At 50.4% G+C, this 26,304-nt stretch overlaps 1 protein-coding gene across 1 annotated transcript in view; it reads left to right on the top strand.

The window, feature by feature from the left end:
- LOC135971522 (uncharacterized) overlaps positions 1-26,057 on the top strand; it is a 106,316-nt gene extending 80,259 nt beyond the window's left edge. The window contains exons 5-9 of the mRNA XM_073993197.1: positions 20,085-20,245; positions 21,986-22,047; positions 23,756-23,855; positions 24,956-25,097; positions 25,685-26,057. Of these exons, the coding sequence (XP_073849298.1) occupies positions 20,085-20,245; positions 21,986-22,047; positions 23,756-23,855; positions 24,956-24,967 (335 nt within the window). The 3' untranslated portion in view covers positions 24,968-25,097; positions 25,685-26,057. The remainder of the gene's footprint in view (positions 1-20,084; positions 20,246-21,985; positions 22,048-23,755; positions 23,856-24,955; positions 25,098-25,684) is intronic.
- Positions 26,058-26,304: the final 247 nt, after the last annotated feature.

A 26,304-nucleotide genomic window follows, 5' to 3' on the forward strand; every position in this document is an offset into this window, starting at 1 on the left:
AAAGTGTTGGAGATAAGCAGGAGACCGTGTCTGTCCCTAATGAGCTCAAGTGTGCCCTTGAGAGGGTCAGGTTTCTGTGTGGTTGATCCGAATTCAGCCTGGCTGTGGCAGTGCAGGTGACTGCTGGGCTTTGGCAAGGCTGCACCCACTGTCCGTCTGAAATGGCCCCTTTCCCAGGCTCGTGGTGCCAGCTGGGAACCCAGGCCTGCCTTCCCGCCAGGACGGAGGCCCCGTGTATGTGCGGGGGGGAGGTGGGGGTCCTGCTTTATTGCCTTATCCAATGCCACGTGGGGTCAGCACTCAGGAAACATATGCTGTGTGGGTCAGCGATTGAGTTCAGAAACCTGGAAAACTCAGCAGTGCAGGCTTTGGGCATGACCCGTCCAGCCCTGGGGCTCTTTCTCTGAATTTCCTTCCATGGCATCCTCCTCATCTCAGGGACCCCTGTCCCCGCACAGCTGTTGGCAGCTTCACAGCTTCCTCTGCCTCCCCTCCCAGGCCCTGGTGTGGCTGGGGCAGCTAGTGGCTGTGCAGACCCCACAGCCAGTAGATCGTTGGTGCCAACGGCTTGGGTCTGGGTTACCTGAGTCAAGGACTCCAGTGCATGGCTGAGCTCACCCTGAATGGCTGGATCGGAAGGCCTTGGGTTGCAGAGAGGGTGGCTGGATATTGAAGGAAAATATGCAAAGGAGAAGGGGAAATGGGTGTGCTGGATGGACAGCTGGAGAAGTCTGTGCAGAGCCTGGGACCCGGTGCAGATGCAGAGCTGGCATGGGGAATCCGGTGACACGGCCACCGTGGAAGTGGGCAAAGTCAAAGGCTTCAGACCGGTATGGAGGGGCTGGTCTAAAACGATCCTCCTTTTCCTTTAATCCTAGCAACTGCTGGCTTACGGGGTGGGGGAATGACATCTGTGGTGGTGGCAAGGAGAGACAGGGATTTTAATTAAACCCCTCTTTCTAGGAGAGGGGAGTAGCCGTCTCTGTAGGACAGTGAGCATTGTCATCTCAGGCAGCTCAGGCTGCTGTAATGAAACACCATTGACTGAGTGGCTTATGAACAACAGGAATTTGTTTCTCACAGTTCTAGAGGCTGGGAGGCGGGATCAGGGTGCCACATGGGGGGGTTCTGGTGTGGGCCCCTTCCTGGTTCACGCACGCCTTCTCACTGGCCCTGACACAGTGGGAGGGCAAAGAATTTGCTGGGCTCCTTTCTGAGGCACAAACCCCATTCACCAGGCTCCAGCCTCGGGACATCATCACCTCCCAAAGACCTCCTGACAGCATCACATTGAGGGTGAGGATTTCAACCTGTGTTTTGAGGGACAGGCGGGCAGTTCGTAACCGTCACCCTCTTTGTGTATTTCTGACTCAACATTGAGTCTGCATTCGGCTCTCCAGGGGACAGAACCTGTGTGGACACTGAGCGAGGTCAGAGCTGCAAGCATGTACACATCACGGGCAGGGGAGCTGTCAGGGGTGCGAGAACGAGGTTTCAACGTCAATCGGAGTTGCTTTCCTGGCAAATGCACTCATAAGCTATCCTGGCAACATTTGCTTTTCACGAAGAGTTGATCAGGCAGTGGGAGCAGCAGGCGGTATTGCCAGAAGCTTGGAACTGATGGGCAGCAGAGAAGGGGCAGAGGCCACGACCTTGGGGTGGGCAGCAGTGCCAGGTGTCTGCCCTCCAGGTCTCATGCCTGTGACTGTAGAGACCAAGCCGACCGGGGCTTGCCGGCCAGTGTGGCTCTCATGCAGGTGATTATTGGGGCTTTCTATATAATGTTCCCTCAGCCCCATTCCCACCCCACCAGTTTCTGTGCCTAGTAGAAATCATGCTGTGTCTCCTTGATGAAGCATTGAGTTTCCTATGAAGGTGTAGAAATAGCACGATTTGGCTCATGTCAAAATACTTTGCAGTGAAGCTGCACAGAAGAGGATTCTAGGCTTCCATTTGACGTTTTAGACAATGCCTGAGTATTACAGGACCCTTTTGCTTGTTAAAAAGCACCAGATGAGAAAGGCTACTGGTTAATAAAGGAGACTTTTTACATTAGCACAGAGAGGGTGGCTTGAGATAAATTCAGCGTAATGTAGGTGTGTTTGTAAGCCGTCTAAAGGACCATCTCTCTGCTGGCGACACATGTTTTCCGGTATTGGTTTTGTTCTGAAAAAGGATGACTGGCATTCGGTAGAATCATTCCAAAATTCACCTGGAAGTCATCTACATAGTGCCTTGTTTTCTTCTGACATTCTGGACACCACAAGGAATTATTCTTGTCTTCAGCACTAGCAGGAGACTTCTCCTGAACTCCTGCTCCTCTTTGGCATTGTGGATGTGAAGGGGTCAGAGTGACCCTGTCTTCATGGAGCTTTCAGATACCATGGGGACAGTGTGGCACGAGTGTCAGGCTCGGGTGGGACGGAGGCTTTCCCCAGAAAACAGCTGCCGATTCCAGGACAGCCCTCGACCACTCCTCCCTCTGTTCCTCCATGTCATGTCTGAATTAAGGCTGTTCTATCATAGCTGGGGTGTCATGTTAACTGGAAGTGTGCTTTTGTTCTGGGAAGTAAATAAACTAATGGTACATTTGCCAAGGACAGTGAGATTTGATTTGATGAATCCAGTGGGGAAAAGGAGAAGGGGCTTGGCTGGGTGGGGACGTGTGTGATGGGAGTAGAAAGGAGGAGCCATGCAGGCTGGTGGGATGTAGGGGCCACGCCCGCGTTTCCATGGGATCCGTCGATGTTTGTGCCCCTAGACCTGAACCTCTGTGTCCACTTCTAAAACCTGCATAATGAGGAAACCCCTGATGGGCCTGAGTTGTTACTTCCCACGGCCATTGCTGGGAAGTGCCCCAGACGCCTCTCCTGGCTGGTGACGGCCCCGGACCTGGACACTGGGTTCATCCTGAGCTCTGCGAGGGGTTTGGGCTCCACGCGCAGCAGGCACCTGTGCATCCCTTTGGATGTGAGATGTTGGCACTCGGCTTGGAGGCCACCGCGATCTGGGTGTGGTCAGGACTGGCTCATCCTTTGAGGAGAGAGCACCTGCCCGGGGGCCCCTCTGAGGTGCGTAGCCCTGCACTTACCTCACAGGATGCCCTGTCCTGCGGGGACTTCCTGCCATTCCCCTGGACCCTCAGGTGTGGGAGCCAAGTGTGGTGTGTGTGTCCCAGGCGGGGGTGCTGAGGACACCACGTGCCTGATCGTGCGAAGACCCGAGGCACCGCGTGGGTTCGTTTCCAGGGGGCCGTTGGCATCTGGGGGCCTGTGGGTGTCTTTCCACTGGCAGGAAATAATGGGTGGCCCATGTTACCTTTTTTGTCTATTTTTGCCAAAAAGCCCTAATGTCAATGTCACTGTCCCACTGTGGGAACCACTTGTCTCAGGCCCACTGGCCCTCCTGTTTCTGGGCTGTTGCAGGGTTGTGTTGGGGTAACTGTGTTAACTTCGTTTGAATTTTCTTCCTGTTCCTTTGGAATAAGTGTTGATAGCTTGTGCTGCTTGTTCACCCCAGAGGTGATGGTGTCCTTTAGGCCTGGCAAAGCACAGCGGTGCAGGGAGGTGCTGGGCCTCGGCCTCTCGTGTCGTCTGCAGCCCTCACCGCACGTCTGCTCTTTGCTCCTCGTGCACACAACCGGGATCACGGGCTGCTCGCTCTGCTGTTTGAGATCCTCAGAAAAGGTGGTGTTTACACTGAAGGGAGAATTGGCGGTGTGCGGCTGATTTTAAATAGGAGGAAATGACGGTAACAGAATGAGCAATGCCTAGCACTTAGTCTTAGGCTTGAGAAATTGTGTTTTAGAATCAAAGTATCCCCAACTCCGGTTTTCTTCAAATTAAATCTTTTAAAGTGTTCACAAATATAGCTAAAGCCTAAAACTATGCAACAGAGGGCCTAGAGCCCAAGCCACTGCCACCTCTGACTCCAAGACACCTCTGAAACTTGGTCCTCCTCCTCAGAGAACCCCCCATCTGCTCCTTCCTCCTCCTCCCTTCCCCCCCCCCCATTCCCTGGACAGTTTTCTTCTTCTTCCCCCCTCCCCCTCCCTGTCCTTGGGCAACCTCCTTGGACCTCTGCTTGAAAGTCACTGGTCTGTGGGGCCGCCCATTTGACAGACGAGCATGCTGAGGCCCAGGCACAAGTGACTGACTCAGACCCACGCAGAGGCTGACCCAGCGCGGATGCCGTCTCCGGCCTCCCGTACCACCGGGTTGTCCCTAATGGAAGAGAATCAATGATACTGCTTCACAGATCTCCAGGGAAAGTTGGTCCTTTACAGGTTATGAACATGGGAATGTTTTGGAAAAGCCGTCGTCCACTTGTCAGCTCCATCTCTCTTGCCTGGAAGATGTAGGGAGAACCTGCCTTCAGCCCACCCTCATCCCATAACAGAACAGAGGACAAAGGGACAGTAGACCCAAGTCCTGTCAGTGTCCTCAGGAAACCCCCGTTTCCTCCTCATGGTGGAAGTGGAAACCATCCCGCTGGATGATCTTCCCGGGGAGACCCTCCACCCTGAAAGCAAGGAATCTGGTTTGAGCACACACCCATTCTTGGTGCCATCACTTTCTGCAGCTGAACCCTGCATACGTGGCCCATTAATCTTGCTCGTCCGGTGTTACTGGGTCCTGGGAGTTTGTGTGGGCTGATGGCAAGTGTTTACCATTGTGTTTAGAGAGGAGAATAGAACTTTATTGTGTCAAAATCAGATGATAACCACTGCCATGTGATTCCTTGGGTTGGTTTGGGCAGGGGATGCTCAAGCTTCTTCTGAGGGCTAAGTGCTTGTTTGAGAGAGTCTCACTTTGTCGCCCAGGCTGGAGTGCAGTGGTGCGATCTTGGCTCACTGCAACCTCTGCCTCCTGGGTTCAAGCAGTTCTCCCTGCCTCAGCTTCCCGAGTAGCTGGGATTATAGGTGTGTGCCACCACGCTTGGCTAATTACAAAAATTTTTAATATAGGCAGGGTTTTGCCATATTGGCCAGGCTGGTCTCGAACTCCTTACCTCAAGTGATCGGCCCACCTTGGCCTCCTAAAATGCTGGGATTACAGGCTTGAGCCACCGTGCCCGGCCCGATCCTGACATCTTTTAAAGCTGCCTTCATGTACCAAAAACCAGTCTATGCTTGAAAATCAGGCTTGAAGAGCCTAGGAGGGAGGAGAGGGATATAGTTTAGCTAGGTAAATAACTATGCGTATGTTAAAAATAGGGGCCAAAATCTACCCCAAATGTTAACTCTTCCGCTTTGCCTTTGCGTTTTATATCCATTTATGGTTATCCATTCAGTATCAAGATTTCTGAAGATTCTTTTGATAATTATGGACAAATTACTGTTAAAACTCAGCTGCATTTGTAACACTTTAAAGAACTAATTGGATGGCATTATTTCTCTCGGAGGCATTTTGGATAGTTACATAATTAATGTTTATCTCTTTGCCAGATTTTTTTTTTTCCCCAGAACAGAAACCTGAAAAGAAACATTCCTTTGCATTAAGAGCTATTTCACTGTGTGACAACCAATTTTTGAATGTGAGAACAAGATCATCGTGTATTTTTGGGATAATTCTTGCTTAATAGTGATAATGCTAAGTGTTAAAATTATGGAACAATTTGATTCTTTGAAAATTACTATTTGCCTGCTCACCAGGTGAGAGCTGATGAGAACGTGGATGTAAAAATTAAATTGTTTTTAGCTTGTATAAAAAAAGTTAAAAAAAAAAAAAAAAAAAAAAAGCTTTTTTGTTTTGTGCTACTACTGAAGTTGCTTAGCTGTGGAAATGAGGTTATTGCAGGCACTTAGAATTTTATCTCCTTCACTTCCACAATGGGAATAAATTCTCCAACAAGCACAGGAATCTGACTTTCTGATATTGAGACTCCTAGGCATCAAGCCCCATGGAAGGGGTGGTGATTACGTGAGCGTTGATGTTGATGTGGGCATCCTCTAAGCCGGACGCAGGGAGCAGGGAAGGGCAGAAAGAATAGGCCCCTCAGGAGCCATGAGAAAATAAAGTGTTGGCAGCAGTGGTGATGAGGGTTGGTGTCAGGGGCCAGGAAGAGGTGGTGAAGGGAGCATGTGCCTCAAGGCAGCCCTGGAACCCGCGGTCCCTGCAGTGAAGTCTTGTCTGCAGGGGACGTGGACTGCCATGCAGCGAGGCCCACAGACAGCCTGGACTTGGCTGGCTCAGAACTCTGGTAGACGTTGCAAATGGCCCCACAGCGTTGCAGTGCACATTCCTCGGACAGAAAGAAGACGCTTGGAACTGTTCCCAGCACAAAGCCAGCACCCTGTGAACAGTGGCTGCTGCTGTTGTGACTGAGTGCTGTCCAACTGGGGGCATTTGCTCTGCTCAGTTCACTTAATTGGGCCAGGAATGGGGTTGCTCTGCCTTCAACAAGTTTGACGGATTGAACGAGGACTCAGTCGATAATGTACTCTGTAAATACGCTCTCCCAGCTAGAGTGAGCAAAGCCCAGGGAGCGGGTGGTTTTTCAGTATTAGCCAGGTGTTTGTGGTGGGGCCAGCTGTGCGACTGCCAGAGCAAATGTGACCAGGAAGCCTCTGTCCCCCCAAGGTGGCCAGCGTTCCTATTATACGTGCCGTAGGCAGAAGGTGGGCACTGCTGGGGAACTTGCTCATGTTCCTGTTTTCTGATTGGAAATTCAAGACTTCTGAGCATCTTACATTAAATTTGGACATTGCTGAGACTGTACACATTTCAACACTTGTTTTTTTCTGCTTTTCGGATCTATACAACCTGGCATTTGGCCATGGCTTCCAGGACAGGCTGGATGCAGAGTGAAGCCCTCTCCTCACTGTCAATGTTTGCAGATGTCTTTTTGTATAAACTTTGTATTTCTTGAGACTTTCTATTAGGTTTTTACATAACTAGACTTTTAAAATTGCCATGCACATAACTCTGCCAGTTACAATCGTGAGCTAACATGGGTTTTTGGTTTTACTTTGATGAATGTTTAACATTTGCATCCTGGATGTGGGGGTGGAGATCATTTATCTGCTTTTCATTTCCTTCTTGGTTATACTTACCTGAAAGTCACTAAGGTGTGGAAGGCGTGGTACAGGGTAAACTGCAGGCTGCACTGTGGCGCGGTGGACAAGAGGCACAGGCTGCAGTGGTGTGCACAGTGCATGAGAGAAAAGAGGAGAGACTTCCATCCTCGAGGGAAACACACAACAATTTAAAAAACTGATCATCTAGCTTACATGAGGTCCAACAAATTCAGTTTGCAAAGTTTAACTTCCAAGTTAATTGAGTAATTTTTCCCCTAAGTCATTAATTTAGTAGCTTATGTTTAAATATATTTCTTTTGTCTAAAGCAAGTCATTAAATTCTAAAATGAATGACTAAACATGTAACAATTTAGGCATACAGCACCTGAAGGCAAAACCGCCAGTATGCTAAAACGTTGGATATAGATGCTTTAAAAATATAATGTAGCATTCTTGCAGTGCATGTGCTGTTAGCATATAACTTGGTGAGTAGTTTTGAGCTATGTTTGTAGGAATGTGTATCTTGAATACTTCAGGGCACCACTGCAGATGTGTGCGTAAGATGTATAAATACTGAATGTTCTTCTCCCTTCCCTTAAATGAAAAGCATTAGCTCCCTTTTATTTTTATTTTTAATTTTATTTTTTTTGAAGTGGACTCTTGCTCTTGTTGCCCAGGCTGGAGTGCAGTGGCGCAATCTTGGCCCACTGCAACTTCTGCTTCCCGGGTTGAAGTGATTCTCCTGTCTCAGCTGCCCGAGTAGCTGGGATTACAGGCACCTGCCACCACGCCCGGCTAATTCTTGTATTTTTATTAGAGATGGGGTTTTGCCATATTGGCCAGGCTGGTCTCAAACTCCTGACCTCAGGTGATCTGTCCACCCTGACCTCCCAAAGTACTGGGATTACAGGCGTGAGCCACTGTGCCCGGCCAGCTCCCTTCAGTAATGATTTATACAGTTGGTTTTTGCTTTTTGTTTTTTTGAGACGGGGTCTCACTCTGTCGCCCAAGCTGGAGTGCAGTGACGCAAATCTTGGCTGACTGCAGCCTTCACCTCCTGGGCTCAGGTGATCCTCCCACCTCAGCTTCCTGAGTAGCTGGGAATAGACACATGTCACCATGACCAGATAACTTTTTTTTTTTTTTTGTATTTTTAGTAGAGACAGGGTTTTGTCATGTTTTCCAGTCTGGTCTTGAGCTCCTGGGCTCAAGCAATCTGCCCGCCTCGGCCTCCCAAACTGCTAGGATTACAGGCGTGAACACCACATCTGGCCCATTTTTTTTTTTTTTTTTCCTTACAGGATTAGAAGTCGACTTTCAGAAAACCCTTCAACCTTGTAAACTTGATTTTCTACAATAATATGCCTCTAGGATAAAAACAAGATGGAAACAAAGAAGTATGTGTGGACTGCAGTTAAAAGTTTTCAACACAACATAGTTTAGGAGAGTTGACATTTACAAAGAGCAGGAGGCCCGTTCAGTGCCTTCTAGGCATTGGGAACGGCGGTCTGTGGGCCACCCTAACGTGTGCGGTGTCCTGAGACATGATCGTGGTGCTCATGCTTTTACCGAGGGCCTCCCGGGAGTACCAGAGGCTCTTCTCCTGCAGTCAGCCAGCCAGGCAGTAGCTGCTGGAGAAGGAACAAACAGTAAAAGACAGATGTACACGGTGTTATTGTGGCAGAGAGTTTAAAACTAGGCTCACTTTATTCTCTCACTTTGTTCTTACAGTTTTAAAAAAACTAATAACGAAGTCCTTAAATATGTATTGTATTTCAGGATTTTCAAGTAGTTGTGGGTGTGTCTGTCTCTCTCTCGCTCCCGTTCGGGTGCTCCCTGCGAAGAGAGCTCAGAGAGGCCACCTTTCCTTGTTGAAGTGACAGGGCCTGGAGAGGTGTGAACCCCGAGGTGGGGGGGTGACTGACTGGGGGGAGGCTGGGTCAGCGTGGGGATCCACCCCCACTCCACGTTCCTGTAGGGAATCCACAGTTCTAAGTCTTTATGATATGGGTAAAATGAACCTGGAAGAGGTGTTATTTTTTAAGAAGTAAGTGCCATGCTCTTTTTTCCTCATACTTCTCCGTGTTTAAGCAGCATTGAAAGATAAGGCACTAGTAGCATGTTGGTTTGGAAACAATCTTGTTGATTATTTTAAGTTGAATCTGATATTAAGGTTGTCTGGTAACAGAAGTTTTCCTTTAACAACATGGAACTCTGTTGAATCTGTTGCCCCATTGGCTGAGCCGTCTGAAGTCAGTGCGGTGGCACCTGAAGAGTCCGCTTCCCCTTGGAGGAAGCCGCTGGATTGGCAAGAGGCACTGTCCTTGATTGAGGGAGTGAGGCGCCTTTGCAGGGACCCCACGCGGCACCTGTGGCTCTCTCCTGCCCCCTGCGGCTCTCTCCTGCCCCCTGCTGGATGGCCAAGCAGACTCGCGACAGTGCTCAGCGTGAATGTTCACGGGGTAGGCCGAGGCTTTTGTTCCAGAAACACTGACTTCAGAAACGGCGGGCAGTGTGTGTTGAGCATGGCAAGAAAGACTTACTTGTGTCTTAAACCTCTTGAACAAAGCAAGTTGATGTTTCAAATGTATCTCGAAGGCTAATGACTTTGCTATGGTCAATATTCAGGAGAAAATAGGGTTTGATGAAATAGACAGGAGTGGCAAGTGACGTGCTTGTGCCCCGTATGACTAAGCGATGTCCTGGCCGTTCCACACCACGGCCTCTGAGCAGCCAGCGTGCAGATACTGGATCAATTTAGATGGGACTCCTGGAGCTGTCAGCTGCCCGGGAGAAGCACAAGGAGTTCTGTGTGCCCATGATCATGGTTCCCGCTACTGTGTCCAACAATGTGCCGGGTTCCGATTTCAGCATCGGGGCAGACACAGCCCTGAACACTATCACCGACGTAAGTCCGTGTGCGCCCCACCAGATGGGCGCTGGCTGACTCTAACCTGTGGGCCCCCGCCCTTTTTGTCTACCGAGCGCTAGAAACAGCCTTTTACAAATATCCTGAATGAGAGCTTCTCGTTATTTCGCCGCCCCTACCCCCGAAAAGTAGGCTTTTAGACTCTGAACATTTTTTATCTCACTCCCAAAAAGTTTTACCGCCTCTTCTGTGTGGCCACCGGCGGGGACGTAGTGTGGCCAAGACCCCGGGAGTGCCCGTGAGTACCTACAGCGCTGAGGAGGGCTGGGCCGCAGTCTCCTGTGATTGCACCAGCATTAAAATTTGCTTTTAAAAAATTATTATTAATGCTGAGCCTAAATTTTCTTTGAGCATCCAATACCCATTATGATGAACCCCTGCCTTGATGCTGAGGGTAGAAATTGAACTGAATATTTTGTAATTGTAGTCATTGTCCTGAATGCACCATTGCATTTGTTTTCTCTTTGGTCTTGGCTGTTGACCTCATTTTCCCCTTTGTAAAGTGGGGATGTTAAATTACATCTAAGGCAATATTGGGGCTAATTTTTTTGCCAAAAGACAATAATAAAACATAGAAATATATTCTTCTGTTTTTTGTTTTGTTTTGCTTTGTTTTCTTTGTTTTACTTTTCTTTGTGAGACAAGGTCTTACTCTGTCACCCAGGCTTGAGTGCAGTGGTGTGATCTCGGCTCACTGCAGCCTCGACCTCCTGGGCTCAGGTGATCCTCCCACCTCAGCCTCTCGAGTACCTGGGACCACAGACACGTGCCGCCATTTCCAACTAAAAGAAATATACGCCTACCCCACGTTTGTGTGTCACACTTGGTGATTCACATGAGAGTCTGAAGATCCGTATCTAATGCAGGAAGTATTTCATTTTTTAAAAATTTGATGTCTAAAATTTTTCACTAATTCTCAAGTTTTAATTTTTCTTGTGTGACTTAGTTCTCACGAATACTTTTCAAAGTTTTCTGTTTTGTTTTTGTTTTTTGTAAACCCTTGGCATGAAACTTATTTCTAGCGCTGGTAAATAAAAAAACAAGCTTTTAACATACAGCTCATATGGCAAGTAATGCTTAGCACTCGTTTCTTGGTTTTCTGAGCGTCTTAAACTTTCTTCACTTCCTTTGTGAAGGAAACCTGTCCAGGTTTTCCCGTGTTCACTGGCTTTGGGGGCAACGTTCACCTTATTTTTGGCAGTCACTAATCTCTGACCTAGATGTTGCTTCTGCTTTGCTGGTGACGGGCGTCACGGCTTTGCTGCTGCAGGGCTGGCCCGGCTCTGGGTTTACCTTCGTGCTGGGAATGTGAACCTGAGTGTGTTTCACAGAGAGGATTCCAGCATGGCTTTCACTGCTCTTTCACCTGCTTTAGCTGGATTTTTGGGTCTGTGAAAGTTGGGTGTGCAATGGGAGGTATTGAAGCTTCCTTTTTCCCTAATAGTTACCTAATTGGAACTTACCCAGAGGGAATGAGTGGAGAATTTGAGAGCAGTCACTGCAGTTAGATGGGCATCTGAAGATGTGGGACAAAGCTGGTGTTGATCTCCCTGTGACTTTTTTTTATTTTCAAGTTTCCACACAAAGCATAGATCCTTGTGGTATGTGATGTACACTTTCGGGCATGAAGAAAATCTCTCTTTAATTCCAGGGTCCTCCGTTATAAATAACTTTTTTTTTTTTTGATTGTAAATATGTAACAAATGTGTAGGGTCAAAATTTGAAAACCAAAATACGTGAGGCAAACACTCCGCAAATGATCAGTTCCACCCGCTTTGACTTCCCTTGGAGGGACTGTGTGATTTATTATGCGATTGTTTTAAATTCAGTTTTTCATTCATTCCAGTTTCTTAAAGCTAGGTTAAACAATTTCATTTTCTTTTCTTTTTTTTTTTTTTTTTTTTTTTTTTTTTGAGACGGAGTCTTGCTCTGTCACCCAGGCTGGAGCGCAGTGGCCGGATCTCAGCTCACTGCAAGCTCCGCCTCCCGGGTTTACGCCGTTCTCCTGCCTCAGCCTCCCGAGTAGCTGGGACTACAGGCGTCCGCCACCTCGCCCGGCTAGTTTTTTTGTATTTTTTAGTAGAGACGGGGTTTCACCGTGTTAGCCGGGATCGTCTCTCGATCTCCTGGCCTCATGATCCGCCCGTCTCGGCCTCCCAAAGTGCTGGGATTACAGGCTGGAGCCACCGCGCCCGGCCCATTTTCTTTTCTTTTTTTTTTTTTCTTTTTCTCTTTTTTTTTTTTTTTTTTTTTTTTTTTTTTTTTTGACAGGGCCTCTGTTTCCCGGGCTGGAGTGCAGTGATGCAATCACGATTGACTGCAGCCTCGACCTCCCAGGCTTAGGCGATCCTCCCACCTCAGCCTCCTGAGTAGCTGGGACTACACGTGCTTGCCACCGTGCGTGGCTAATTTTTTGTATTTCTACAGAGACGAGGTCTCCCTGTGTTGCCCAGGCTGGTCTCAAACTTCTGGGCTCAGGCAGTCCCCCCGTCTTGGCCTCTCAAAGCCACTGGGGTTATAGGGATGAGCCACCACGCTGGGCCTTAAGTTAACTGATTACAATAGAGAAAGAACTGGAGTGTGTAGTTAGTTGAGCCTCCCGTTGGCCAGGCATAGCCACCTTGGTAAGTGTATGTGTGTGTCCTCATTGCCCTTCTGATCCTGAGCTCCGAAAATGAGGCTGTCTTGGGAGTGCTGTGGTTCTAGTCTCGTGATGGGTGAGTGATGTCGGCTGATTGAGGTCACCCTGGCGAATGCTGCAGCTGCTCGGGAGCTGGGGCAGGGACGAGAAAGCCGCTGAGGGTCCCTCTCTGCACCCCTGAAGGGAGAGGGACCGAGATGTGAACATGGCAGCTCTTTTCTCCAGAGCCCTGTTTACTGATGGCCAAACAGGGTGAATCCTGAGAAGGTTTGGATTTGGGTCTGAACTGGGCTCGCCTGGCTGTAGAACACAGGAGCTGGTGGCGAACTCAGGAAATGAGGGCGTGAGGCGACTTGACGTGGATGGCTCCAGGTCGCTCCAGCCACTGTCCTGAAGCCATTGGAGCCTGAGGATGTGTGGGAGTGAGCGTCTCTTTCCTGTCCGGCCAACACCCTCTGTGACCCGTGACTCATGGCCTGGCCTTGGGCAGCATTTATGTTTGAGGTCTGTGGATGACTCCAGTTGTTCAGTAAATTTGGTGATTCTTATTGGGGTGATTGTGCCCCAGGGGATGTTTGCACCATCCAGGGAGGTTTCTGGTTAGAACTGGGAGAAGGGATGCTCCCAGCGTCTGGGGCTGGAGACAAGGGACGCTGCGGAAAGTCCCTCCAAGCAAAGGACGGGCTCCATAGCAGGAGTCTGGCTCAGGACGTGGCCATGTTGTGCTTCAGAAGCCCTGGGCGGATCTGATGTGGTGAAGTCGTCATCCTCGTGATTTCCTTCTTGGCAGCATTGATGTTTAGCTGACGCCACAGCCCCTCAGAATCTATGAGGCACTGATGTGGTGAAGTCGTCATCCTCGTGATTTCCTTCTTGGCAGCATTGATGCTTAGCTGACGCCACAGCCCCTCAGAATCTATGAGGCACTGGTGAGTGGGTCTTTCTGGCAGAACAGAAGGAATGAAATACCTCAGAGCAGGTGTTACACATTCTCAGGATATGACTGCAGGGAGTTTCGGTTGGACTCCTTTCATTCCTTAGTGCTGGCTGGTGCATTATTCTGTCCTGTAAGCTTGATCAGGTCACATCAGAAACACAGTAGGTGGGTGTCACGCTGCTGTCAGGTTTCGCGAAGGTGGCGGTGACTACAGCCTTGTGAGTAATTCCTTGTCATAGTGGCCCCACTACGGACCCAGGGGCCCGGCTGTGTTTGGTCTTGAGAGCTTTATGCTTTTCTGGGCAGGGTCTCTCCCCATCTTGAAGTCTTCCCTCCCCTTTTTTGGAGACTGAAGGAAGGAAAAGAGGAGCGACAGGGAAGAGGGGAGAGAGGATTTGCAGCAATGTGGCCATTCTCACAGATTTCAAGGCGGAGTTAAGGAGCCGAGACACCCCCACCTGCCCACTTGTGTGCCTCAGGCCCCTCCTTGGCCCCAGGTCACCCACACCCTCTGGCTTCCAGTGAGGGCTTCTTGGAGAAGCAGCCAGCTTCCCGCAGCCAGTCTTGGTTAGTCCTGGGCTAGGGTATTCCACAATAAAGGAGTGACATCACCTGTCTGAAGAGCATAAGGAGCCCCCCACGTGGTAGTGCTGACAGGGCCACATCCTGGGCACCAGGCCAGCCAATATCCCCAGATGAGTGTTTCTGGCTGGGAAGCAGGCTGGCATTTGGATTGAAGTCCTGCAAAAACTGCCATGGCCAGAGCCTGCAAGGCAGAGCCTGTACAGAGCAGCCCAAGAGCTGGGCATGTGCTGGGTCTGGGTGGACGTGGAGGCCATGCCATGGGGGCACGGGAGCCCCTGCTCACAGCTCACCTCGTGGTCACTCAGCACTGACCCACCCACCTTACCCTGCTACCCACCATGCTGTGAACTCACCTGCCACGGATCTGCACCCGCTGTCTGAAGTCCTCGGCCCACACGGGCTACTGGCCTTGGGATGCTTTGGGTTGCACCAGGGCTGCAGAGCCTGGGTCGCTCACTGTCCAACTCTCCCGGGGAGATGTGGGACCTGCCTTGCATCCCAACAGTAGCATTTCTGCAGCAGATGTGGGGATATTCACAGTAAGAGGGACACGTCCAAGTCCATAAATAGTCGATTTTGCCACCAAGTGGATGACAAAAACACCTTGCTGTGTGGGGCCACTTGGAGCTGGGAACAGTGGGCCTGTGGACCTGTCCTGCTGTTATCTTGGTTAACACCCTGAGGTGGAGCCTGAAAAAGCCCGGTGCACATGGGCTCAAGAGCCGCTCCCCTTTCTGACACCAGAGCCCATTTCCCAGTGGAACCCCAGAGCAGCAACTCAGGTTCTTGCTCGCCTGTGTGGCTTTGTGTGTGACTTCCCGCCGGAGAGCAGAGATGTGGCGTGGGGCTGAGTGTGGCCCACTGGTAATCCAGCTGCCCGCCTCCTTCCCTGCCTGCGCGTGGAGGCTGCCTCTGCATGATGAAGGCGGTCACTTAGTGTGGTCCTTACAGCTGTGTGCCCCATACCACTGATTGTGACCTGCCTACAGAAAGCTACAGGACTGGCTTTGCCTTTAAACGTCCTGACCGCCCTGGCCTCCCTTACCCACGATGAGATGCTGAGAGCTGAGCTGTCCCGCTCGTGACTAACTCGCCGCTGCCTGCAAGCTGCTCTGCTGCCGGCCTCACACCCACCCTGCTGTGCTGCCTGCAGGCCTCCCCTTTCATGAGGACCTGGGCTGTGCCCAGGGAGCCCCCTGTGTCGCTGAGGCCTGTCCTGCTCTCACATGGCCTCCAGAGCTCCCCTTGGTCCCCTGACCCACATGAACTGGCTTCCCCTGATGACTCAGGTCCCTCCTGTCCCTTCCTGGACCTCAGCGGAGGCCCTGGGGCTGGCAGGTGAGCACCCAGCACCCCCGCTAACCACTTGGCCCTGGTGCTTCAGGCTTACAAGAGCGCGTGCGACATGGCCGAGGCGCAAGGCCGCCACCGGGAGCTTTGCATCCCCCTGTGTGTGGTGCTGGCCACGATTAACAACAATGTCCCGGGCACAGAAATAAGCCTGGGCGCCGACACTGGCCTGACTGCTGTTGTCCAGGTAAGAGAACCCCGTTTCCTCGCCTTGCTTTCTTTATTTTATTTTAGCAATTTGTTTCTTCTGTGCTAAGAATGAGCCAGATTTATTATTACTCTTTCCCCCCCACCCTTTGTTAGCTTGGCTTTATGTCAGTCACACTGGCCAGAACAGGGTAAATTTTTTAGCTTCTCTGCCTTAGGGAGAACCTGTCTTTATTGATTAAAAGTGAGATGATATATCCAGTCCTTGGGGTCGTGTTTCTATCCCACCTAGACTAGGGGAGTTTTGAGCACCTTTTCTCTGGAGCCGGCCTCTCCTGCCTGCGTTGAGTAGCGAGGCTGCAGGGCCAGCTGTGGGAGCCTGCAGGAAGGGGTTTGAGTGCCTGGTACGTACGAGATATGGGACAGAGCTGTGACCACTGGGGGCCGCTGCCTGGAACCACAGCCTTCCTGTTGAGATGAGAGGTTCTTTAGAGAGCCCAGATCATGCCCTCCTGGGCAGGCAGTTTCACCAACATTTGCTTTGGGAGGAGTGGATTCTGCTGGTTATGGGCGTGGTGCTGACACCTGCAAGGTGGCCCCTCAGGTCCCTGATAAGCTGACCAACCTCTATGGTCATGAGCTGGACATGAGGACCTGTGGTAGTTCCACAGGCCTTTGCTGCAGAGAGGGTCCTCACTCGGCTGCAGACGGGATGGTGGCCACCTTGGAACGTGGGGTCATGTCAGTGGATTGGCCGCCGGGTGTCTCCTGGAGAGCAGCCGCTGGCCTTTAGCTTAGATGTTCACGTCCGAACCAGCTCCGGAGTTTGCGGTGAAAACTCCCAGCCCTGTTGGAGACTCCTTAGTTCAGCTTGGCACAGAACCCAGGAAAACAGTAGTTCTGTTCTGGCTTCTTCCTTCAGAACTGAGTTCCAGTGCAGGGAAGGGAGTGGAGGGGTCGTGAGGTCGACTGCAGCCTCCTGTGCCTCCCACTCGAGTTGAGGGCCATCTCTCTCCTGGGCTTCTCCCTGTTGCGTTCCCTGGTGCTGTACTGGCCTGGCAGAGGCTAGCCCTGGCTTGTTCCCTGGACTTCCTTGGGCCCCCGCGCTTGACCTCTGTTCACTGAATGCCATTAGGGTCCAGCCATCGCTGGCTTCACTCTCCTTTAGCACCTTGTAGATGTCCACACATGCTTCCACCCTCGCACCCCGCACTCAGCGCAGCACTACCCCGGCCAGCGGCTGTGCTTTGCTGCAGGTCCCTTGCTGTAGCAGGGATGGGAGCCCCACCCCCTGCCCCTTCTGGCCACCGACTTCAGCAGAGGCTCGGCTGCCATGAGGGATACCAGTCATGGGAAAACTGGCCTCCCTGCAGATTCACAGAACAAGGTGGTTCTCACAGAGAAGTCAGTGCCTTTTTTCTATCTTAACACTGTAGCAAACACCACCTTATCTTTCACCACCAATTTATGTTTCTTAACACCAATGGAGCAAAGTGCTGGTGATGTTTGAACTGTAGCCTGGGGCTCCTGCTCCCATGGGACTCCTTGGGGAATTTCCTAGCAGGATAGTGTGTGTGCCCTTACAAGGGGTTGTGTCTGCTGGGCACATCCCATTGTGAGGCAAGAATGGCTGAGGTCACAGGCTCTGCCTGACAAGTGCCACTTACAACTGCTGTCCACGCAGGGCCACGCTTGGGATTGGCCGCCTCCTTGTCAGTGCTACTTCGACTAATTGCCTGAGGCACGGCCAGAGTGACTTGCTATTTTTAGAAGCTAATTCAGGCTTCAGATGCGATCTAGGTAATGAGGAGAGAGTTCAGGAAAGCTGTATCTAAGCTCCAGCAAAGGCAGACACTTCCATCCCAGCTGTCACTGCGTTTACACTCAGAGGAGCACACGGTTGGGGGCATGGCTCAGCTGTCAGGGCTCCACTGTTCTACACACCCACAGCGGCAGCCTGGCGGGACCAGAACTCAGACACGCTCGGGCACAAATCAGCCTCTTGGGAGAGCTGCTTTGCCTGCAGAATTCTTTTGCCATTAAGCAGTTGATGTCATTCTTTGAACGAGTGACAGTAATTCCCCACCTCAGGGTGGGCTGCGGGGGAGATTCAGTTGGAGAAATAATCTATGAGGCTTTGTGCCTCTGGGGGTCCTGATGCCCCACCAACATTTTTCTTCCCGTGCCTGGGATTCTCTAAGACAAAGGGAAAGTCTGAAAGCCTTACAGCATCTTAAGTCTTAGATCACAATTAGAGACCCAATTACAGACAGGTGGAAGAGTGAAACCCTCAGAATTCTGCACTGGCCCTTCAAGAAGGCAGTTGTGGGCTCTTTGGACCCTTGATGGGTTTCTGTCCTCTGTCCTCCCTAAGCACAAAGACAGTAATTCTTCCCGTTGCCTGTTTCTCTCCCCATATGGGCTTTGACACAATGCAAAGTGGCCCTCTAACTAGAGCCCATGTTCAGTTTTGAATACGTCAACCAATTATTTTGGGAGGAAAAGAGTCTGCCAAAGAAATGAAGTATAGGTTGGAATGGTTTAATCAAGCCTGTGTTTATTCAACAAAATGTGCTTTTAAATTTCATCCGAAGTACTCAAGTGAAAATTTCCCAGTGGGTGTTAAACTTTGGTGCACAGACTCTCGTGTGGCTCCCAGTCTCAAGTCCACACTCCCACTTCGTGCTTTTACTCTTGGTTGAGTCCCATGGAGGCCTGTTAGGGAATCCTGCAGGATCAGCCCTTGACCCGGACGGACGGACGGACGGACGGCTGGCTGGCTGGCTGGGGAATACTGTGCTTGTGTCATTCAGAGACAATCATTTCTTGAGCGCCTGCTGTGGGGGCTTGGCCGGGTCCTGCTGATAGTGCAGTGGTGTAAGCCCAGCCCACAGTTCCTGCCCTCATGGAATGTGCAGCCTAGTGAGGACTGCAAGTCAAATAACCACGAGGTAACTACAGGGAGACACCGTGGTGATTTCTATGAAGAGAGGACATGGGGTGCCCCGAGGGCCCCTGACAGAGGGAACTTTGCGGTCCTAGAAACCAGGTGACGTTTTCCTGAGGAAATGACATTTCCCTCGGGGTCAGAGCTGAGGAAGGTGCCTGTGTGTGTCCCGTGGCCACTGTGACCCTGACCACACACCTGGGGCTGGAAAATACTACTCATTCTCGCACAGCTCTGGAGGGTGGGAGCCATGGGCTGAGGCCAGAGTGTTTGCTCCAGGAGAGTCCCTCGTGGCCCATTCAGGTGCCCAGAGCCCCGGGCATTGCACGCCTTGTTCCCTGGCACCTCCTCCTCCCATGTGGGTGTGCAGCATCCTGCTCCAGGGCCTCTGCACCTCTCATCTGCCGATGCAGGTGGTGGCACTTAGGGTCCACCTGGGTAGTCCTCAGGATTCACCTTTATCACCTCATGAGGGAACATCCCCAGGTTCCAGGGATTAGGACCGGGATTCCTTTGGGGGCTGCTCTCCTGCCCACCACTGTGCCTGAATGTGATGTACATAGCGGCCAGCATATGGAGAGGCCCGAGGAGGACCTGGGGTGGCTGGAGCTAGAGCCGGACCTGGTGTCAGAAGCAGGAGGGGCCAGGGATTCCAGAGAAAGGCTTGACGTGTACTTGAAGTGAGCAAAGGGTTTTGAATGAACCAAGAACTGATCAGATTTATGTTTTTTATAGATGGGTCTCCAGTCTGTGTGAACAGATTAGAGGGGGCCGGGGTGGGAGCTGAGGCCCAGGCAGAGGCTTTGCAGAGTGCCAGGAGAGGGTGCTGTAGCCCGGACTGGTGTGTGGGTGGGAAGGTGGCCGATGCATTTCTCTGCTGTCTTTCTCCCTGCTGAGCTTGGGTCCTTGTGGAGGGCGGATGGCAGACATTTCACTCTGGGACCTCATGCCTATGCTATCCGAAAGACCCCCAGGCGCCTGGGTGTAAGAACCACCATCTGACTTTGAGTAGAGTTTCTATTAATGTAACATTCACCAATGGATGGAAGACGGCCACAACTCTAAAATCACAGGGAGCTTTTCTGAAGAAAATAGAATAGCACAGCTGTTCCCATGGACAAAGCTGGCAGGTGACAGCCCCCTAACTTCTCAGCTCACACCTAACCGTGTCCGTGTCTGGTGAAAGCTGCTTCAGCAGGGACAGTCGGAGAGCAGCATGGAGTGAGCTGGCTTATGGGGTCGTCTTTTCAGTCTCCTCCTATGGGGCCTGGGAGAAGGGAGCGGCAGATGGCCAGGTCCCCACCACAGGTCATCGAGGTCACCTCCAGGTGGCTGGCGAGGGGGGGGGGGCATGTTCACACCCACTCCGAGGCACATCCTGGCTGCTGCACACCCTTCACCCCTGTGCGATGCTGGGACCGCATGCTCAGGCACGGTGTGGGGCCTTGCTGCACTCACTGGTAGGGGAGCTCTGGGATGGTGGGTGCACCCTGGCCCTAGGCTGGAGTGACTGATCTCTTCTCTGACCAGACCTGCGACCGCATCAACAGTTTGCCAGCGGAACCAAGTGGCGCGTGTTCATCAAGACCATGGGCGGCTACTGTGGCTACCTGGCCAACATGGGGGGGCTCACGGCCGGAGCCGATGCTGCATACAGTTTCGAAGAGCCCTTCGACATTGGGGATCTGCAGGTATGTGACGGGGCTGGCCTCAGGGGACCGTCCCCTTGGGATCCTCTCGGTGCTGCGGAGCGAATCATCGTGTCTAGGGTGGTTTGCTTTTCGAGGGGGCATGGAGACGGAGGTGCTACCGAACATGCCACGCTTGATGCCCTTCGCATCGCCCAGGTGCCTCTCCCAAGTGTCAGGTGATGGCGGACGTGCCTGGTTGAGGACACCTTCTAGTCTCTTGTGTGAAACACAAGCTTGTTTTTTTGATGTAGTCTGTTGTGTAATGTTTTCTCACTTCTGTCACAAACGATTTGAGTGCCTCCGCTGACAGTCACCACCCACGTCTGCGACTGGTTCTGGAGCTGGCTGCAGCATCTTTTAAATCTTGAGGCTTCTGATGCTGCGTCTGCCTCTAAACTGACACAGACACGGCCGTGGTTTCTTGGCATCTGTGGCTCTTTTAGGGAAGGGTGTCGCCGACCCCGGGGTCTGCCCCTGCTTCGACGGCACAGCAGAATCCCGGCCTGGACCCTGCAGTGTTCAAAGTTGCTAAACTCCATGCAGGAGGACAGGCCTTGGCAGATAAAATGCAACTGAACAATTGTCTTTAGTTAGTTATATAAATAAATATATGTTATATATTACTCTGTCAGCCAGGCTGGAGTGCAGTGGCATGATCTTGACTCACTGCAACCTCCGACTCCCAGGTTCAAGCCATTCTCCTGCCTCAGCCTCCCGAGTAGTTGGGATTACAGGCGCATGCCACCATGCCCACCTAATTTTTGTATTTTTAATAGAGATGGGGTTTCACCATGTTGGTCAGGCTGGTCTTGAACTCCTGACCTCGTGATCTGCCCACCTTGGCCTTCCAAAGTGCTGGGATTATAGGCGTGAGCCATCGTGCCCAGCACCGTTGTCTTTTAAAAAGTTAGGATGTTACTTGTTTCTGAGCCAAATAGATCAAGTAAAAAGGGCCTTGGTGTTGTCACTAATTATGTGACATGTGAATCATGAATTTCTTCACTGTGTCATAGTGACTGCTTGTGGAGTCGTTCACTACATTGTGATGTTGCTGTCAGCAGTGGGTCCCATAAGATGATAATGGAGCTGCCCCAAACAGGTGTACTTTTTTTTTAACTTTTATAAAATTTATATATATATATATATATATATATATATATATATATATATATATATATATATATTTTTTTTTTTTTTTTTTTTAGACGAAGTCTTGCTCTGTCGCCCAGGCTGGAGTGCAGTGGCCGGATCTCAGCTCACTGCAAGCTCTGCCTCCCGGGTTCACGCCATTCTCCTGCCTCAGCCTCCCAAGTAGCTGGGACTATAGGCGCCCACCATCTCGCCCGGCTAGTTTTTTGTATTTGTCAGTAGAGATGGGGTTTCGCTCTTTTCCGCTGAGAGCGCCGAGTAGAACATTGTCATGAAAATAAATAAGGGGCAATAGAGCCGTGAATGAGTGCTAGGAATTATCATCTTCAGAGGGACCCTGTTGATTCTGGAAGGCATTTCTAGTGGCCGCCATGAGGGCTGCTCACTGTGCCCTGCGCTCAGCATTCATCGCTGCAGACATGCTCTCCCCGACTGGGGGAGGCTCCCCGAGACCTGAGCCATGAGAGCTTGCAACCTCCTTGGCCACACTCACCGCCACGCTTGGTTGGCACTTCCCGCCCTGCAGGGCCTGGCACACAGTGGGTGCTTAGCGTAAGTTTATTGTCTGATTAACAAAATACTCTTTTCCAGTCCAATGTGGAGCACCTGACGGAGAAAATAAAGACCACCATCCAGAGGAGCCTTGTGCTCAGGTGAATGAGAGACCAGGGCTGATCTTACGGTCACTGTCACACCGCGGTTCTTAGGTTCTGGTGACTTTGGGCTGGATGAGTGGTAATTTCTTTGCTGCTGGAGTGCACTGCACACTGGGCATATGCAGAAGAGAGTTGTGGTGTGTTGCTCTAAAGACTTTCTTGCATTTAGACAACTAAAACTTTTGCTTTATAGTCTTACTCTATTAGATATCTCGCAATCATTTCTCTAACACCTGATGTTTATGAAGGAGGAAATACAGCCATCCCTCTTAGCCTCAGGGAATGTGTCCCAAGACTCCAGTGGGTGCCTGGACCTGGGGATAGTACCCACCCCCTGTATACATAAGGGGGTGGGGGCTGATAACCATCTGATAACCAAGGTGGCTACTGAGTGACTCAGGGGCAGGAGGCACAGACAGCATGGAGACTTTAGGGCACAGGGATGATTCACGTTCTGGGTGGGACAGAGCAAGACAGCACAAGATTTCATGACTCCCTGTTAGCTGGGCTTAGGTGAAATCGACATCCTGGGTCGGTTTGTTGTGTTGCATATGTTGTGACTATACAACAAAATGATCTGGAGTATACGCATACTCCCATTTAGCTGGGAGACATTTTTTTTTTTTTTTTTTGAGACAGTCTTGCTCTGTTGCCCAGGCTGGAGTGCAGTGGTGCAATCTTGGCTCACTGCAACCTCCACCTTCCAGGTTCAAGAGATTCTCCTGCCTCAGCCTTCCGAGTAGATGGGTGTACAGGCGCCCACTACAACGCCCAACCAATTTTTGTATGTTCAGTCGAGATGGAGTTTCACCACGTTGGCCAGGCTGATCTCAAACTCCTGACCTCAGGTGATTCGCCCACCTTAGCCTCCCAACATGCCAGAATTACAGGCGTGATCCCCACCGTGCCCAGCCAAAACATCTAACCTTTTAATTCATGCCAAACATCAGCAGCTTTAGGCTTCTAGTCGTTGGTGAGGTTTGAGTAATGGGGATTTTAAGGGAACTGTCAGCTTTCATGAAAACAGTGACACCCCCATTACTTGGAAATGCTTATTCAAACTAAACACGGCATCAGGTTAAAAACCAGAGCTTCCTAAGATTTAAACTGGATTATCAGACGTGTAAGATACTTGACACTCACCCTCAAATCAGAATGACCTGGAATGAGCTGCATGCAGGCACACGCGTGTTATGAGTTGAGCCTGGGACACAGCGGTCCAGGATTCCTAACTCCCACACACTCCTCCTTCACCACCTCGTATTCTTTATACTTTTAAACCAGAGCCCGTGGACTTATTTCAGAGAGCTCATGAATCCCCTGAAATGATGAAATAGTAGGCGTCTGTGTGACTTTGTCAAAGAATCCACAACGGTTATCAGATTCTTAAAGCTGTGACCCATCCCCACCCCAGATGAGTCTATGAAACCTTGATTTAAGATTTTAAAATATTGGAGATGGTTAGTTGACTCGTTCCATTTATTAAAATCCTTCTCTTACTGGGCAGGGGGGAACACTTGATACTTTTGCTTAGCAGGCTGAGTTCAGGCTACAGGAATCACAGATTTTGTTTTGTTCTGTTCCAGCTATCCCTAAAGACTTAGAAACAAAAACATAAATTCTGTGAAATAGAAATCGTCATTTCTATTTCACAGCAAAGTGTGACTGTATAACTGATATTTCATATGACTCTAACCCCCAACAGGGTGGGGCACCTTCTCCATTTGATAGAAACTTTGGAACCAAAATCTCTGCCAGAGCTACGGAGTGGATCACTGCGAAACTCAGGGAGGCCCAGGGCAGAGGTAAGGGGTCCGGGGAGGGAGGCCGTCTGCCTTGGTGAAAATGCTGTCCTATCGGGGAGAAGTAGGCTGCTGGTTCCTTGTTCAGTTCAGTACTGAGCTGCGAGTGATGTTCTAACTCCTGCTGGTTTCTGAGCATTGCTATTTAACCAACCTTGGATTCCTGGGTGTGCGTGACATGTTCTCTTTTATCACTGCTAGATTCAACCTGAAGTTCTTTTGTGTAGGCTTTTTGCTCTGGAGATCCTGAGCGTCAGCCCGCAGTTTCCCTCACAGTTGAAGTGGGGCCTTCTATTTTGGGGATGTTTGGTAGGACAACCTCCTTATGACTCCATCCATCAGAACTTCCAGTTTTGAGGAAGATTTGGCTGCTGAATGAATTCTTCGTGTTTGTAGAACTATGCATGTTTTTCCTTAAATCAGTTTTGTAAGTTACATATTCTAACAAATCTTTAGATAAGCTGAAAAGTTTTGGAAAACATGACACATTACTCTTGTTAATGGTTCCAACATGGCTGGTCCCTACTCATTCCTGAGTGGTTATTTGTGCCAGCATCTTTCTCACCCCCACCCCCCTCAGCTTTCTTCAGTCATACCAGATGTGTGCTTTTATTAGGGCAATCCATTATCACTGCCAATGTCCGACTTAGAAGAATGACAGTCTACAAAAAACAGTGATGTGAATAGTTTCAATCGGTTTGTCTTTTTGAAGAACTGACTGATTCTTTCTACATCCATTTTCTCTTGCTAATTTAGCTACGGATGCTTCTCGTGCCTCAGTGTGTGTATACGTGAGCATCAATTTCTTATTAGTGTTTTGCCATAATTTAAAGTAATTTCCCTATTCCACTATTTAGTGAAAAATTCTCTCCACTGAGAGAAAAAACAAAAGCTGCTTTCCAGGAAGCCATCAGGGTGATCCCACAAGAGCAGAGCTGTGCAAGCCCAGGCCAGGCGCTGGCCACACTACACAGCTGTTCTCAGCCTCCCCCAGGCCTCCAGGCCAGGTTCAGCATGGTTCCCAGGAATCTCACCCCGTGATTCTGCTCCCCCACCTGCCCATGGGACAGGGCAGTGTTAATCTGTTTTTAAACCTTTTATAGGAAAAACATTGACCACCGATGATTCCGTTTGTGTGCTGGGAATCAGCAAAAGAAACGTTATTTTTCAACCTGTGGCAGAGCTGAAGAACCAAATGGATTTTGAATAAGTCGGGGTCTTATTGCCTTAGCAAACCCAGCCAATGTGAGTACAGGACAGGGGAATGTCCATTGCTGTTGCATTCGGCAACTCATTCAGGGATTTGAGGAACTAGCTTTTCTGAAGCTCAGTTAAAAAATATTAGGTCTTGGCCAGGCACGGTGGCTCATGCCTAAGATCCCAGCACTATGGGAGGCCTAGATGGGTGGATCACTAGGTCAAGAGATCGAGACCAGCCTGGCCCACATGGTGAAACCCCGTCTCTACTAAAAATACAAAAAGTAGCCGGGCGTGGTGGCGCACACCTGGAGTCCCAGCTACTCAGGAAGCTGAGGCAGGAGAAACTGCTTGAATCTGGGAGGCAGAGGTTGCAGTGAGCTGAGATTGCACCACTGCTCTACAGCCTGGTGACAGAGCGACACTCTGTCTCAAAACAACAACAAACTACCACTAGGTCTTTGGGAAGAATTTTTAGAAATATAAAAACAATGGTTTTGTTTGATCTTGAAATTGGCTTTATCATCTAGTTGATTCAGCCGACCCTACAACCCCCGTGTTTCTGGCAAGACCGCTCGCTGTGCTGGCCGTGGCATCTCCCAGCCTCACTGCTGTCCCCCCCCTTCCCTCCACAGGCACAGGATTCCCAAAGAACGGTGGTGGCTCAAGCTGCGGTTCCTCATGAAGATCCTGGCCAAATACAAGGCCAGCTACAACATATCAGACTCAGGCCGGCTAGAGCACGTGCAGCCCTGGAGCCTCTGACCCAGTCCCACCTGCACGTGCCTGCAACCTGGACTCACCGTGGACCATCCATTTTTGTAACACTTAAGTTATTGATCAGCACTTTATGCAGGTATTATTGACATTAAAACCTAATCAGTGAGCACCTGTCACCGCCTGTGTGCCCCACCAACTCCAGTGCGTGCTGTCTGTGGACTGTGTCTCATGCTTTCAGATGTGCGTATTAAACATTTGCCTACAACTCCAAGTAGGGTGGCTACTAAAGGTTTTCTCTGCAGTTTTGTGGGCGAAGATTATCAAAATATTTTTATAGGGATCACTGAACTATGTGCAAGTCATAAAAGGAGAACAAAGCCAGTAGTTTACACAGGCCAAGGGGAATGCCATGTTTACTTACCGTTACATATTTGCTATGTGTCAGTTTCCATCCACAGCAGCAGGCCAGGACCCTGGGCCTGGACCCCAGGCTCCTGCTCTCCTTAGAAAGTAAAAGAGAACACAGGAATCTTAT

This window comes from Macaca fascicularis, chromosome 6 (assembly GCF_037993035.2).
Source record: "Macaca fascicularis isolate 582-1 chromosome 6, T2T-MFA8v1.1".
Lineage (NCBI taxonomy): Eukaryota > Metazoa > Chordata > Mammalia > Primates > Cercopithecidae > Macaca > Macaca fascicularis.